At 38.8% G+C, this 15,195-nt stretch overlaps 2 protein-coding genes across 3 annotated transcripts; both read right to left on the bottom strand.

Moving 5' to 3' along the window:
- Positions 1-345: 345 nt before the first annotated feature.
- On the bottom strand, positions 346-10,003 carry LOC121953274 (phosphatidylinositol 5-phosphate 4-kinase type-2 gamma-like). 2 transcript variants are annotated; one of them, XM_042500268.1, is made up of 10 exons: positions 9,735-10,003; positions 9,546-9,643; positions 7,744-7,840; positions 7,016-7,165; positions 5,091-5,237; positions 4,749-4,787; positions 3,534-3,647; positions 3,203-3,452; positions 1,207-1,310; positions 346-1,088 (listed from the first exon to the last, which is right to left on the bottom strand). In XM_042500268.1, the coding sequence occupies exons 1-10, from the start codon at positions 9,882-9,884 to the stop codon at positions 1,008-1,010; spliced, it is 1,230 nt and encodes a 409-aa protein (XP_042356202.1). In that variant the 5' UTR covers positions 9,885-10,003; the 3' UTR covers positions 346-1,007. The 2 variants fall into 2 exon arrangements, with proteins under 2 accessions (XP_042356202.1, XP_042356211.1); XM_042500277.1 differs by having other exon boundaries at positions 9,731-9,778.
- A 1,151-nt stretch (positions 10,004-11,154) lies between these two features.
- On the bottom strand, positions 11,155-14,424 carry LOC121953284 (insulin-like growth factor-binding protein 5). The gene is made up of 4 exons (XM_042500289.1): positions 13,918-14,424; positions 12,887-12,915; positions 12,677-12,796; positions 11,155-12,596 (listed from the first exon to the last, which is right to left on the bottom strand). Exons 1-4 carry the CDS (start codon positions 14,222-14,224, stop codon positions 12,495-12,497), a joined length of 558 nt encoding a protein of 185 aa, XP_042356223.1. The 5' UTR covers positions 14,225-14,424; the 3' UTR covers positions 11,155-12,494.
- Positions 14,425-15,195: the final 771 nt, after the last annotated feature.

Raw genomic sequence — 15,195 nt, 5'->3', positions numbered from 1 at the left:
AGGGGAGCGTTGCCAGTCAGCACTGCTGGAGATGTGCAAGATGCGTGAGAAAATCATTTTGAGTTTCATAACACAAACATTAGACTATTTGTACTTAAAGTTGCAGAATATTGAAAAATTAATCGAATTGAAAATAAGCATTCCCTTACTGATAAGGAAAACAAAATAGTGAAACTGTTATGAAATGACAATTTGTTTACCGTTTGTGAAAACTGTTTTAATAGAGCATAATCACAATATCTTAACCGATAAACAACGCAATGGATCTACATATTCATGTAACAGCTCCATGCTAGATTGCTAAATATCATTTAATTTTCATTGTAAAATGTGTCCATTAATGAAGGCTGTCCGTATTTAACAGCTGCTACTCATTCACATTGTTATATTGGTGCTATTTTTTTTTTAATCCAGTATTTGGCAACATTTTGTATGAGATAACATCATTTTAACAGCTTAAATAACACATTGGTGCTGACAAGGACATGGACATTGTATTGGTCTTAACTGACACCTTGTAGATTTGGCCAAATTATTCTTCTGCTGTCAAGTGTTGTCACTGGTGGGAGAAGAGGGAGTCCAAAATTCATATTTAAGAGCAAAGCATACATCTTTCTCCAATGCAGCAGCAAGTGAGACTTGCAACAATTAATGCACTGAGAAAATATGTTTTTCTCATCATCTCCGCCTCCCACTGTGTTCGGGGGAGTATTGCCAAAACTTAAAGTGAAAACAAAAGAAAACCCATTAACAACAACAAAGTGCCAAGAAGACTCTTGTCTGCAAATTCCAGTTCCCCGCTCAAAATAAACCCACAGTCCAACTTGCAGTGCAGAATGATATGGAGGGTAAATGCTTTAAAAAAAAAACAAAACATGTAGATCATTTAAAAATTAACATAAAATTTTCAGTTTCTCCCCTGATGTTGATTTCAGATTACATAAGTATTGCATAATGAGACTCTTTTTGTATTGAATGATGATAGTAGCCTGATCTGAATTATTGAGCTAGGCAAAGATCTTAGTGATGAACTCCCGGAAACGTTTGGCGTACTGCTCTGGATGAACAGTTGAGATTTCAGCTCCTGCCTGCAAAAACACACACGCAGACAGTCGATTAGAGATCACTGAATGGAAAATGAAAGCCTTACAGGATGGAGATGTAAAGGCAGCATATGCCAAGCAATCCCTTCAAAGAGTCTCTCACCCCGTGTTTGACAGCCTTGGCAGCGTGAGCAGCTTTCTTCTTGGTGTCGTACTGCGTCAGCACGTCAATCAGACCCATAAAATACACCTCCCTCTGGGGTGCACCTACATGGGAGTGATTCACAGCATCTAGTGAGCATGTATGATCTTATCTGCTTAAACCCAGCATGAGATGAGGTTTAGGTGCTCTGCAGCACAGCTCCTATAACCAATGATGGATCTCCGTACAGGCGACACGGGCTAGGGCCGGGCTAGGTGTACCACTCAAGTTGCACTTACAGTTTACATCCAGATAATTAAAACACATCTTCCCCCAGCAGCACAGAACACTCTTGCATCTATACAATCAGCACAGTTTCAAGGTGGACACCCAAGATCAGTATCACCAATTCAGCATCTCACATGACGCCGAGTAATGTCCAGAAAAGTGTTTTTGTAGATCATTATGAAGTCACAGTGAAGTACACCTTTGACCTTTTTATATAAAATGTAATCAATTCATCATTATATTTTAGCATGCAAATTCTCGAGTTATGGCCAAAACATGTTTTATGGGGTCACAGTGACCTTGACCTTTGGCCCCCAAATTCTAATCAGTTCATTCTTGAGTCAAATTGTGCCAAATTTGAAAAAAAAAAATTCCCTCAGGGTGTTACACCCTTCACCAGAATGCAACAGATGAGTTTATAGTGACCTTGACCTTTGATCCGTGACCACCAAATTCTAAAGATCTGATCCATGACACAAAGTGGATGTTTGAAGAAATTCCCTCAAGATGTCCTTAACTCACTGAGTGCCACTGACATATAAGTACGTCGAAGTGTGTTTTCGGCGGCTGGCACAAAAGTGCGCTTTCCCGCTCCCTGTGTGTAATTTTGGAGTACAAAAGACGGTAGATCAAAGCATGAAGTGGAGTAGCCGGGATCAGAGAGCAGAGTGATCTGTACGGAGGTGATTCGAAACTACAGCAATGAAGCTACATCAATCCAATATCCGCATAAAATGCCCCCCAAAAAAACGGAGAGGATCAAGTGGCCAGTTTTGCCAGCGAACCCTTGAGGAAAACTCTCATGGATCCCGGGCCCCCCCACCCCATGCTCTTGAGTGTCCCACGGGGCAAAGCGTTTACTTTGAAAAAATTAGAGTGTTCAAAGCAGGCCCGGTCGCCTGAATACCACAGCTAGGAATAATGGAATAGCACTCTGGTTTTTTTTTGTGGGTTTTCTCTCTCTGAACTGGGGCCATGATTTGTTGCATTGTGCTGTACTTTGCATATCTACACATTTACACACATTTGTAATATAATTTTCAGATGTCTTTTATGTCATTGAGGGCAAAATTATAACATTCAAATCACTGTTTTGCTTGACAGACTCCCTTTCACAAAAATGCATTTTTCTCAGCTTTCTAGAAAAAAGTGGTATTTTTGCAAACAAACGTATTTCCATGACGAAAAGGAGAGTTTCTTCTTTCATTTGAGCTATTCTGTGTTTTCAGAGTCTTTGTACAAAATATTCTGTGGGTCTTGAAAGATGACTCAAAATGGCCAGAAAAGCTGGCACAAGCCACTTTCCATTATATAATAGGGCTGGCACTCAATTTAAGATATCACATTCACGAGAAACAGATGGGTCACACTGACCTTGACCTCTGACCACCAAAATCTGATCAGTTCATCCTTGACTCCAAGACTTGAAGAATGAAAAGAAGAGAAGAAAGCTGCAGATTTGCACATAGCCTGCTGTAATCTTCTATTGTTTATTTATTATCATTTGTTTCTTAGCGTCACTTTTTATTTCTCATGTGCTCTTTTTATTGTTTGAAATAAATTACAGTAAATATAAAAGCTAATAATTATGTACATATGTTTTTCTTTTTTGGGCGTGTGGAGTGGGGACTGACTGAGAAAACTTGCCCCCGGTCACAGAATACGAAGGTCTGGCACTGACTTTAACTTACTTCAGTTCATCAGTGACACGTAAGTTGTCAGGACTCACCTACAGCGCTCTGAATAGCGTACACATCCACGTAGGGGTCGAATTCGCCGGGACCCATGGGTTTGAAGGAGTTCATGTAGCCACCGATGCCCTCAGGTGAGGTGGAGCCTGGAGCCACTCCGTTTTCATCCTCCTCTTCCTCTTCATAGGAGGACTCCATCTCCTCCTCCTCCTCCTCCCTCTCAGCTCGCTCGACATCATGGATGCCCAGCAGAAGGCTGTAGTCCATGATCCTCATACGCACCAGAAACTGCAGCAAGAGGATGTACACAAGCGCAAATTATATCAGAGAAAACATCACCCGCATGCTTCTTCAACACTGCTCTCTTACCTCGATGTCTCTGTTGAGCTTGTCCATGATCTTCTCCTTCTCCTCGTCGCTCACATAAACTTTTTGCATGTTATTCCTGAAGTCTACATCCTTATAAGTGGGCAGCTCCTTCACCTGGGAATATAGAGTGAAGGTCATCAACCGTGAATTTACATTTAGCCTAAAGATCATATTATTCATTAGCATTTTTCTCATTAAAACGCAGCCTTTTCTTTTTCCATTGGCATGAAAGTCAAATAATATTAACCCCAAATATTGTTTTCAGACGTTGGAGAGATCAAAGGTTTCCACAGCCCTGCAGTTATTTGAACTCCATCTATTCAACCAGCTCTGTCTTATTGAGGTCAGGGCAAACTGATGTTATTTAAAGTCTGTTGCCAAGTGTTTTTTTTTTTTACTATGGAGAGATTTCTACAAAATCTAATATTAAAATCTCTTTTGTCACAAACCTTAACAATTAGACACAATGTGATTTCGCACTGTGGCCTCAGTCACACATTTCAAACAGCAAACGTCTCTGGTTTGTTGTTAGACATACAGCGTGTCAAACTGGGGAGAACAGCGTGAATATACACCCACACCTGCAGACAGGCTGGTGGCACAGCTGCAGCCAATTCAGGCTCGTTAACGTGTCCTCGTTAAGCGCGCAACAAAGAGTTATAGATTGAATTTAATGTTTCGCAATTTACTTACAGTTCTCTGGGAACATTGATTCTGTCACTTACAAGGGCCTTAATATTTCTATTTTTTTTTTTTTTTGATAATTAGCTTGAATTGGTTCAGGGATCTGCTAAAGGGACATACCGTCAATTTTACAAGAGAAAGTCAGTTAATCAGCCCGTGAGAACAGTTAAGTTAATAATGTCTGAGGGGCAGCTACATTATGGGAAATTTAGGATTTGGCATTTTTATGAAAGTGCAGTATTATTTCACTGGAGTTAAATGCTGTAAACCCGTCATTTCTTTCGTGGTATAAGAAATTATACCACAGCACATAGAAATTATGGGAACATTTTTCTGCTTTTTGTTAGATCAGGTTTGTTTTTTACATTATGCTTGCTTGTTACTGAAAACAAATGTTACTGTATCCCCACAGTAAATTGCCAATGATAATAATACAATAGGCAATAATGATAATTCTAACAGTTTTTGGACTGCAAAAGGTACAGTTCAGCTAGAGTGTATCATTCAATCTTTAACAAGATGTGTTCTCACCTTCTCTTTAAAACTTGCTTCTCGAGACACCAGGGACCCCTGAGGATAGAAAGGACCCCCACAGTCACTAATAGGCCAAAATGCAACTGAAACCACGTTCACATATTACATCACAAAACTGTTATTCTATCATTTTTTATCAGTAAAATAAGCCCCTGAGAGTCAGTGTCTTCATAATACATGAATGGGCATGAATCCAGCAGTCTGTGCTTGTAGGCAAAATTAAAAACACTACAGATGCTTCGACACACCAGACTGCCGGTGCTCCATTAACAATGAGTTGTCTGCACTGATAACAGTCTCTGAATCCTCATCTAGCTGCACGACTGCTGCAGGATTTACCTTGAGGTCATATTTCCTGTGTACGTGCAGTCTGTGGCTGAACATGTTCCTCATAACTAACAGGTAGGTGTCCTCGCTCTCCACAGTGACTCTGTACATGGCCAGGAACTGAGGGAGCAGCGTGCTGCCGTGGCAGGTGACGATGTGCTAGAAGAGAACAGCAGTGAATACACAATAAATGTTTGCAAAAATTAAGGACACAAAAACTCGGTGGTCTGTAGCAGTGCATACATTATGTAGCATAATGGAGGAGTGCTTGGGGGTAATGTGCCTGTGTTTGTTTGTTATTGTGGAAACACGAGAGCGATGTGAGACCAAGCAGCAACCTCCAGGGCTGAAAAACGAAGCCAATGAGAAAGTGCCAACAACTGCAGTTCCTCTACTGGCCACTTGAGGCTGGTTCCATAAGTGAGTTAGTTCCCATAGACCTCCATGTTAAAATGCCCAACTTTACAGCAGAAATAAGGATGTTTACAGCATGACAACAAAAAGTGTCAGTCTCTATACAGTTTATCTAATTTCCTCCTTTTGTGACTTTTTGCATAACTTATCCTTTTAAATTTGATTCATGCTTAAAGGCATAAATAGTCAATGCCAGTTTGCATTCAAACATTTTTATAGACATACACATTTTAACATGTGACATGCTTTCCGGTTAGTACTGTACTTCTACTACCAGGGTTGTGCAGGGGTGTCTTGCCTACTAGAGCTACAATAATTAACTGATTAGTTGTCAGCTATTAAATTAGTAAAGCCGAGCTAAAACGAAATGAAAAATGATTAATCATTCGAGTAGTTCTTCAAGAAAAAAAAAAGTAAAAATTCTATGATTCCTGCTACTTGAATGTGAATATTTTCTGGTTTCTTTGCTCGACTAAGACAGTCAAATGACTTTATTTGGATTGTAGACAAAACAAGAATTTTAAAGGATGTCATCGTGGGCTTTTGGAACATTTTTCACAAATGTCTGACATTTTACAGATGAAGCAACTAATCGATTAATCAAGAAAATAATCACAGACACAATAAAAATAAAAAAGGTTGCAGCCCTATTGCATACTGCCAATGATTAGAATGAGACAGGTATCTTTTACCTATCTGTCCATTGTTGAGTCATGTATGCTGGAGACCAACAGCTCAGAATAAAGTTTGTCGTTTCATAGATCTAAGTGTGTGGAAATATTTTCTATCAGCATGTCACAATAGGCAAAGCAGTGTAAATAATAAAATGAATGACGGCTGAATTCCATTTAGCCGCATCAGTTTCAGGTTCGTGGTATTGTGCATGTTAGCTCACTGTGTCACTGTAATCGCTTACTGAACAGAACTGAGCCATCACTAATATTTTTAAATGTACTTCCTTTTCACAAGTCAAAACATTTGCTGTGAAAAGGTCTGTTCGCAGAAATGTACATCAACCCGGTACAAAAGCAAAATTCCAGTACTGTGTTTAATCTGCCAAGCTGAATATATTTAGAGAGAGTGCATCTTCAATCTACTTTCCCATTGTCTGTTTTCATAAATGTCTGAAAGACTCATGATGCTGCCTCTTTTGCTTTACATTAAATATCTTTATAAAATCAAATTTAAATGTAAAAAGAAGTGCTCTGGCTGTGTATCATCACTTATAGAAGAAAGTCTCTCTCTGCTTCAAATTCACTCATCCTTTAGCTTTGATGTTGTGAAAACCTTTGCCATGGCAACCAGGGTTATCAGAGAAAGAGCACATTCTCTCCTGGTATACAAAAGACGTAGGATAAAATGCGTGGAAAATATATAACTGATGAAATGTGTCCTTAGATTTTACTGACTGGGGTTAATCGCAAACTAGAAAACCGATTAAATAAAATGAGGTTTTGCTCACTGTGAAGGGACATTTTAGCCCCATCCACACAAGTAAGCTCTCCACCCTGTGTCCGTCCTACCTGGTGATACTCAGAGAGGATGTTGTGCATCTCCTCCACCTCCTCACTGGAGATTTCTTTTACTACCAAAGTGCGGTCGTATGATGTCAGCAGCAGGCCCACGCTGTGCCCCTCCTCGTGTTTTAGTAGGGGACTGCGGGCCAGAGACACCTGTTGGTGAGAGAGAGGATGACATCTGTGAGGAGTGGCAACATGTGACATCAGCTGTCCAACACATCAGTGATACCTTTTATATACATACACCGGTGTACTGTTTTAGAAATGTTTTCATTCAATTCATCATGCAAAAAGATGTGAACTTCTGAAATATAAGATTTGTTTTATTATGCTAGAACACAAAAAAAGCATTTTTGCACTGATGCGCATGATGTTTGAAGACATTTTCTGCTTGTAGATGTGCAGAAATTAAACTTTCATCAGCACAGACTTTAAAGTGCACATACAGTTCACCTCACCTAGTAATTGTGTGCTAAGCAAATGTGCACTGAGCAGAGCAGCTGATGACTCTGTCTGCCACCTGCCACATGCAAATATCACACAAAGCAATGCAAATTCAGATGGGAGCAGCTCCATATATGCAGAGCAGTGTCTGGTTTTTAAGAAAAGAAAAAAACGCAATCTTGGAGGCTTTGCGTTTGTGAACGTCTGTGTCTCTGTTTTTCACCTTGTTAGGTATCTTGCTTTTGTCCATGTCTCATTTTGACAAAATTGTGTGTTATTGATCATACCTGGTAATCCTGGTCTTCGATTCCAAAACGCTCTCGCAGGTTTCTAAACACCTGCGGACAGTAGTCTTTGAACTTGAACTGTCCTGGAAGATTCTCTCTGAGGAACAAAGACATTTTAATTATTAATACATGAAGTAAGAACAATGCAGCTTGATGTGCCGCAGCATTCCTCCCACAGCATCTATTGCCAGCTGTGCTTATTTAGGAGCTACACAGGAGCTACTAATGCTTCATTAAATAAATCTGAAAATATATTTATTCCTATAGCTTTTTCTTACAGCACAAGTATATTATTTCTGTACTTAAAAGCAACAAGTTTAAATAATTTGATAAAGAAATTTTTTTTTACATAATTTAAATGGGTGCTGTTTTGTGCAGCTATTTCTACACTGATAAGCCCTTTCAAAATAAATTCAATCCAATCAGAGATAGCAAAATCACTACAAAAATGGGCAAAACAACCGCTAGACACATTAGGATCAAAAAGGAACAAAATCATCTAAAAGTGTCACTCCCCAACCCCAAAAAAACAACACAGATTTGAAAAAAGAAAAAAGACAGAGTACCCCAAAGAGGCACAAAATGATCACAAGAGACACAAAATTACCAAAAAGAGAACAAAACAACCAAAAAATGACATAAAATGACAAAAAAAAGCGACAAAAGACGCTTAATGACAACAAAGTGATGCAAAACAAGGAGACACAAAATGGCAAAAAAGCCACAAAATTACCTGAAAAAGGCACATAACCTCAAAAAGTTGCTTGATGACAACAGATATGCGAGAAGACAGTAAGGAGACACAAAATGGCCAAAAAAGACACCTAAAACAGGCCCAAAATGGCCAAAAAAAGACACAAAATTATCTCAAAGAAACACAAAACCCCAAAAATATGCTTAATGACAATAAAGAGACAACAATAACAGCAAAAAAGAGGCAAATCTACCACAAAGCATATCTGTACCCAGGGACCCATCGTCTGTCTGCTGTTTTTTTAATTGTCCAAATTGACAGATGTATCATTGGTTATGTTCAGACTATCTGACTGAATTTCTCTTCAGCATCCTTCTTTTTCAGCTGAGTATTTTTTCACCTCGGGCAGCATGAAAAGCACTTGAGTTAATCTCACCAAGGTAACAGCACTTTTTAGCTTGAAAAACATATTTTATTGTTCTTCCCACCTCTGTTTATAAGTCTTTACATGACCTGGATTCCTGGATGGATTAAAGGATTATTGAAAGCCACTCAAGTTTTCGAGACTCCATCGGTATAGAAAGTGAACTTCAGGTCAGACGGAGTGTATGGCACCATCTTTCATGAATAGTTATTTTAAAATAGGCTTTGTCTTCGTCTGACTGATGCTTACCCTCTGCGAGCGCCGAAACATCTTCTGATGAATTCATCAGTTTAAGCTTTTGTCTGTCTTGTTTGTAATAAACTAATCAGTGTCCTTGTGTTACACAACCACTCAAACAACTGCCTCTCTAACCCTGGTTTCTTTCTTTTACATCACCTTGACAATATTGCATTCTGCACACAATCACCCAGACAAGCTAAATTACTATTTCTTTCATCTTTCTTAGCCAGTTATTGTAAGTGGTGCTGGCTTTAGCCCTGGTAATGTTAAAGGTATTGTTAGTAAAGAAAAGCATTGTTATTCTCTAAAAGGGGGGCTGCAGCTCCTGATAAGCACAGGCAGGCAAATAAATCACAAGAGCCACAAAAATCTGTGCGAAAGGCAGGAAACAGCAGGCTGAAGGTTCCTACAATGAGGCGGACAGAGTTGAGTGGAGCACAGTACTTGTTGAAGAGGTGGTTGCTGACTTTGATCTTGGTGCTGGCTTTGAAGTCGTCTGGGAGCAGCATGACAGGTACAGGCACCTGGCTCAGGTCGTTAATCTGCGCACGATCAGTGGGTGAACAGTTAATAAACATGATCACACACAGATATAAACTTACAATTGTGCCAGTGTGCAGCCCACGCACCTACCGAGTGATTGACACCCCACATCAGCACGCTCAGCACGGGGTCACTGGCTCGGAAAACCTTCACCTTCTGCTGCACGAAGTGTTTCTTCTTGGTTTTCCTTTTGGGCGCCAGAGTGCTCAGAGGGTTGGAGGTGGCACCGGGAGAAGACATCGCTAGTCCCCGCGGATCTCAGTGTGTGTGAGTGTCAGCAGGGTTTCACTTGTCATCTGTGGCGCCCCGTCTATGTAAAGTAGTCTGGAGTCCGCCTGTTACAGTCCTCTGCAGCAGCAACCTGCTGGCTGCCGCTGTGAACCGACTTAACACCTCCTGGTCCAGAGAGACTTCAGTCAGAGCAACAACAATGAAATCACACACCGACGACCTCCTGACAAAATATCCAGTAGGGGAGACCGGGGGCAAATGTGACCATTTTTTAGTTTTGATGTTATTACTCAAAAACCCCTTGAACTAGGGATAATAGCAGTTAATCGGTGGTCTATTGATAAGTCGTCAAGAATTTAATCGAACGTGAAATTTAATTGATTAATTCCTATTCCTATGAAATGCTGTCAAAATGTGTTGCTGTGAGCTTTGACTGAGGATAAAACAAGTTTGGTTTAAGATAAGCAAAGTTTTTATGTTTTTTTTAAAATAATGAATCAATTAATTGATCGTGAATTTTACAGATTAACCGATAAAGGAAAGTGCTTACAGCTTGCAACCCTATTTTGAACTACTTTGTTTCTATTTTGCTGTAGTTGTTAACAGTCATCAAATGTCATTACAAGCAATGTAGGCTATTGACTGAAACACTAGAAGTCAAATGTCACATCTGCTCCCACATGCAATGACGATTGTCAGCACCAAATTAATACAGAGTGTTGGGAGGGTTACTTTGGAAATGTAATAGGTTACAGATTATGAGTTGCTGTGTTTAAAAAGTTATACAACTATTTTAATTACTTTATCAAAGTAATGTAACATAATGTATTACATTTAATTACTTTTTGATTACTTTTCTGACAAATGTTTTAATCATAATTCAACTTATTTAAAAGCTGAAAAGACCAAAAAAACAAGTGCATAAGTGTTCAAATTTGTCTCAACAGCTTTGCTGACATGCATTGTCCAAAAATACACCAAAAGAAGGCATCCCTACATGGCAAAAAAATGTAAAGCAAATGTTTTATTCAACATATAAGCTTTTTACTAAAAAGATTTTTTTTCTGATGTAACCCCATTTTATTCACCAACATTTTGATTAGTAACTGTAATGTAATTACATATATTTGTTCAGTAACTGTAACTGATTACGATTACATTTATTTTGAAATTTAACTACTGTAATGAGTTACTCCCCAGCACTGTTAGTTACCTTTATATAAATACCATGGGCAACAATCAACTTTAAGAATATAGATACAGTTAAAACAATTTCATATCAGTTTAACAATTAATTCCACTTTAATAAAAACGGTTTAATTAATTACATTTTTATACAAATACAAAAACATAACTTTGACAAGTATGAGACCTCAGTTAGTCTGTTGGCAGGCAGAGAGGGATCACCACAGAGCGTGTGCAGTGTTATAGTTGCTTGTTTATGATTGGTTCAATATGAGATATCAAAAATACCCCTTGTTTAAAATGTGTAAAAAATAAATGGCTGCTCCAACAAGGTTTTGAATCTTTCAACCCTACCGAGTTTCAGTAGGCGACTATTACAACAAAAGATATTTCTTTTAAATATGTTTATTTTCAGCCAATATGGCGATATTAAGACCTTTCCCAGTCCAGTCAAAAAGAAATGACACAAAGTTGAAGGTATCTTCAAATTTGTAAAGGAGCTTGGGGCTCTATTCGTGATGTTTTAAGCACTAGATGATTTACTTTAGATAGATTTATTTCTTGGGCAAAGTAATTTTTATTAAAAAAGAAAAAAATTAACAAAAGGTTCTTTAAAGACATGAAACCAACAAAGCATCCACAGCAAGTCTTTCATGGGCGTTTTTGAAATACTGCCCATCAGTGTCAGTTTTAACCTTTTCTTAAACGCACCTCCTCTCATTGTTCTTCATGAATGCTCAAACAGAAAATCATAATAATAATGCCCTCATGTTATTCTGCATTATAAATTCAGGTTTTTCCAAACAATACCATGGGTGTCTGCCCTTATAGGCAAGCGCTCATAAATCACTTATTCAAATGAATAGTAACATAAATAATAATATCATATTTAAAATAACATAAATAAGATTGCATCTAGAGATTATGTACAGAAATTACAATAATATAATTACAGTGGTTTCAAAGTGAAAACAGAAAATACATGTATAAATATGATACAATGATCCAATTATAATGTTCCTGAAAAGTGGTTAATGGCATGAAATATGAATTAATGATTAGAATGAATAATGGTTTCAACATGTAATTTAAATGTTGAAACACAAAGAGGAACAACTTGAGTATGTGGTCCAAACTGTAAGTTCACTCTCTGCAACTTACAATGTGACTCTTGTCGGGATAATTTAACATGTCGATATAAATTTGATATAGTCTAAATCCTCTATAAGTAGACGTGAAAGTCATGTCTAATCAATACAACATGTTCAGTAGAGGGCGCAAGGAGACAAAGTTGCACCTGATTTGGAAACAGCTTTTCATTGGTGGCTGGAGAATGAAATGTGAGACTGTGCTGAGCTCCTTTAGACTCTGTGTGGTGTTCCTTCATCTTCATCTCGTATCGGTAATGAAGCTTCAGTCCAGGCTTCACGCATTTTAACAATTCAGGCCGCCCGTTTGTTTAGTGTTTGAGACTGGCATGCCATTCCTATCCACACACCAGCATTTGCCACGCCGCTTTCCTCGAGAAGACCAACACTGAACAGCAAAAAACATGACATCTTTGCAGCTGGAAACACAACCACATGTATAAAGTCTTTCATAATTTGCAAACTCACCTGCTTCTTTCTAAAGAAACCACGTTTGTCACAGTTGGGCATGTAGATATCATGATGCGACTTAAATAAATGAGCATCAAGACCTTTGATAAGGGTGGTTAGCAGTTTACGACACGGCGCCTGTAGGGAGAGTTAGACAGATGCATGTGAGCGCCTGATTGAGTATACTTCATGAACTGTCTCTCAGATAAACAGGATTTTTTTTATTACCTCATCTGGATCCTCAGTGGTTGCAGGGTCTGGGATCACACACAGAAAAAGACATTAAGCATTGATCACTTGTAACTCTGTGAATACATGTTTAAATGAAACATTCATTTCATTTTAATGTGAGGTCGACTCCAATTATTCAGTTTTTATGAACTCCTTGAATACTGTAACACACTTTTAGGTAACTAACGGCACTTATGATACTAAAAGCTCTAATAGACATAGTAAAACCCATCCTGTAAAGAAAATCAATGGTTTTATGCTGCCGCCACTGAGTCATAAAAACTTTTTTTATGCAACCCACTGTAATATTGCACTTCATCTCCTGTTTTTATGTAACAGCTTTTCCGGGACTGAGCAACCGGGACATGGAGAGAGAAACTCATTTTGTACAAAAAAAAGTGTGTTTCCTCTTGACTATTACACACACGATCATATTACAGGAAGATCGATTGACTGCTTATTGGATGATTAAATGTGAGAAAGTCATTGTCAAAAACTAGCAAATAGATCAGCAAATGGTGAGTGCAGAAAAGCTATGTACCATTAACAGAGGCGTAGATGGGTTTTTTTGGGGGCGGGGGGAACATCCCCCTCAAAATCTACAAAAATGCATACGTGCCTCTAAATAAATAGAGTCATTTTTGACAAAGTTGGATACATTTTACTCCATAAAATGACGCAGAAAATACACAAATTACAAAAACTTAATTGCCCACAAATGTGCAAATTTGTCTTCAGTTTCATCATAAGACATACCTTCGGAAAATAAAAACATGAAATAGCAACAACAGCAATATATTCCATGTAAAAAGTACAAAAATAGGTCTCAGTGATACACATTCAAGCAGATATAATTGACAGTAAATAAATATTCATGTAGAACTATCATGCCGTGAGTAACAATTCATCAGAATGCAGGAAATTAAGCGTCTGACATTTAAAAAATGTCTTGCTGAGGACTCCGAAACCCTCCGTTTCATATGCGTCACCCTCACCTATTTCATCCTCCTCCACAGTGTGAACCTTACCTTCAGTGTGGACAGTTTCAGTGGGGCTGATGCTGTTGGTGTTATTGCAGACCCCCCTGCCTTCCAGCAGGGCTCGCAGGGGCCTGGGTTCATCCTCTGGAGGAGCACAACGCAGACCATTGGCGCAGCTCAGAGTGTACACCCCACATGGTTCTCCAACAGCCAGAGTGGTGGCATTGAAATCTACAGCCGGCTGACTCGGTGTGATTTTTGATATGGTGGTATATCCTCTTGAAGCTGTGGTCAGTGGGCTTGACAGAGCCGGCTGCAGGAGGAGCAGCACCAAGGTGTTTAAATATAGAAGCATCTCACACTTAAAGTCCACTAATAAATGATAACAGTCCAGTTTTCTTCTAACTGACTTGTTGATGGAGGACTTCTGATCCCTCTTTTGCACTATAATTTAATTCCACTGACTGCAGTTTGCCTGTGTGTCGAAGGTGGATGGTAATTCCCTCAAGCCAAGATGATGATAATGAGGCTGTCAGACACCACTGGCAGCAGCTTTTAAAGAGCCGAAACCAGAGGGGAAAGGTATGGGAGGGTACGTGATGGAGAATGTTACTTTTCCTTCTCATTTCCACACAGCTGAGCACACCCCGTTTTCCCTTGTCTGTGACACACACACACACACACGCACGCACGTATGCTCATACCATTTGTTGTCTGTCATCTTGCAGGAAAGTAATGTGTTTCTACAGCGGCATAAATCACAAGTGATTGCCGTGTATGCTACTCCATTGCTCTGTCTTTTCCCCAACCAGAGGGTCGTTTGTTTACAGAGGTGACGCTTTCACAGAACCCACCAATCACAGCACAGAAGATGAGAAATTCACTGTAAAAACCATGAAAAAGAAACATCAATTTGAATTTGTTATCTAGAATTTATGACCACAAGTAGGTGAAAGCTTACCTAACCAGCTTAAGGAAAACCGCAAAATAAAAGCATCAGCATTGATTGCAAGTGCATTTACTGTAGTTTTACAGTAGGGTAGTTGTAATTTACTTCAAATTGACTTCACTATACTAATCTACTTCTCTATACTAATCTTCTATCCTTACACACAAAACATATAGACTCCACCTTAACCAACAACATTAAAATGTTATTTTTACAGTAAATGCCTCCATAATCTGGCAATTTTGAAACTACTATATGCAGTTCATGGTGATTATTTTGAGAAGACAAAACAGTACTCTGAGGATTATTTAAAATCCACTCTAATTCCATGAAAAAACTTGAATTAAAAAGTATAAATAAACTCATTGGCCTTTTAA

The sequence above is a fragment of the Plectropomus leopardus genome, chromosome 2, assembly GCF_008729295.1.
Source record: "Plectropomus leopardus isolate mb chromosome 2, YSFRI_Pleo_2.0, whole genome shotgun sequence".
Classification (NCBI taxonomy): domain Eukaryota; kingdom Metazoa; phylum Chordata; class Actinopteri; order Perciformes; family Serranidae; genus Plectropomus; species Plectropomus leopardus.
This window is presented reverse-complemented; position numbering and strand designations above follow the sequence as displayed.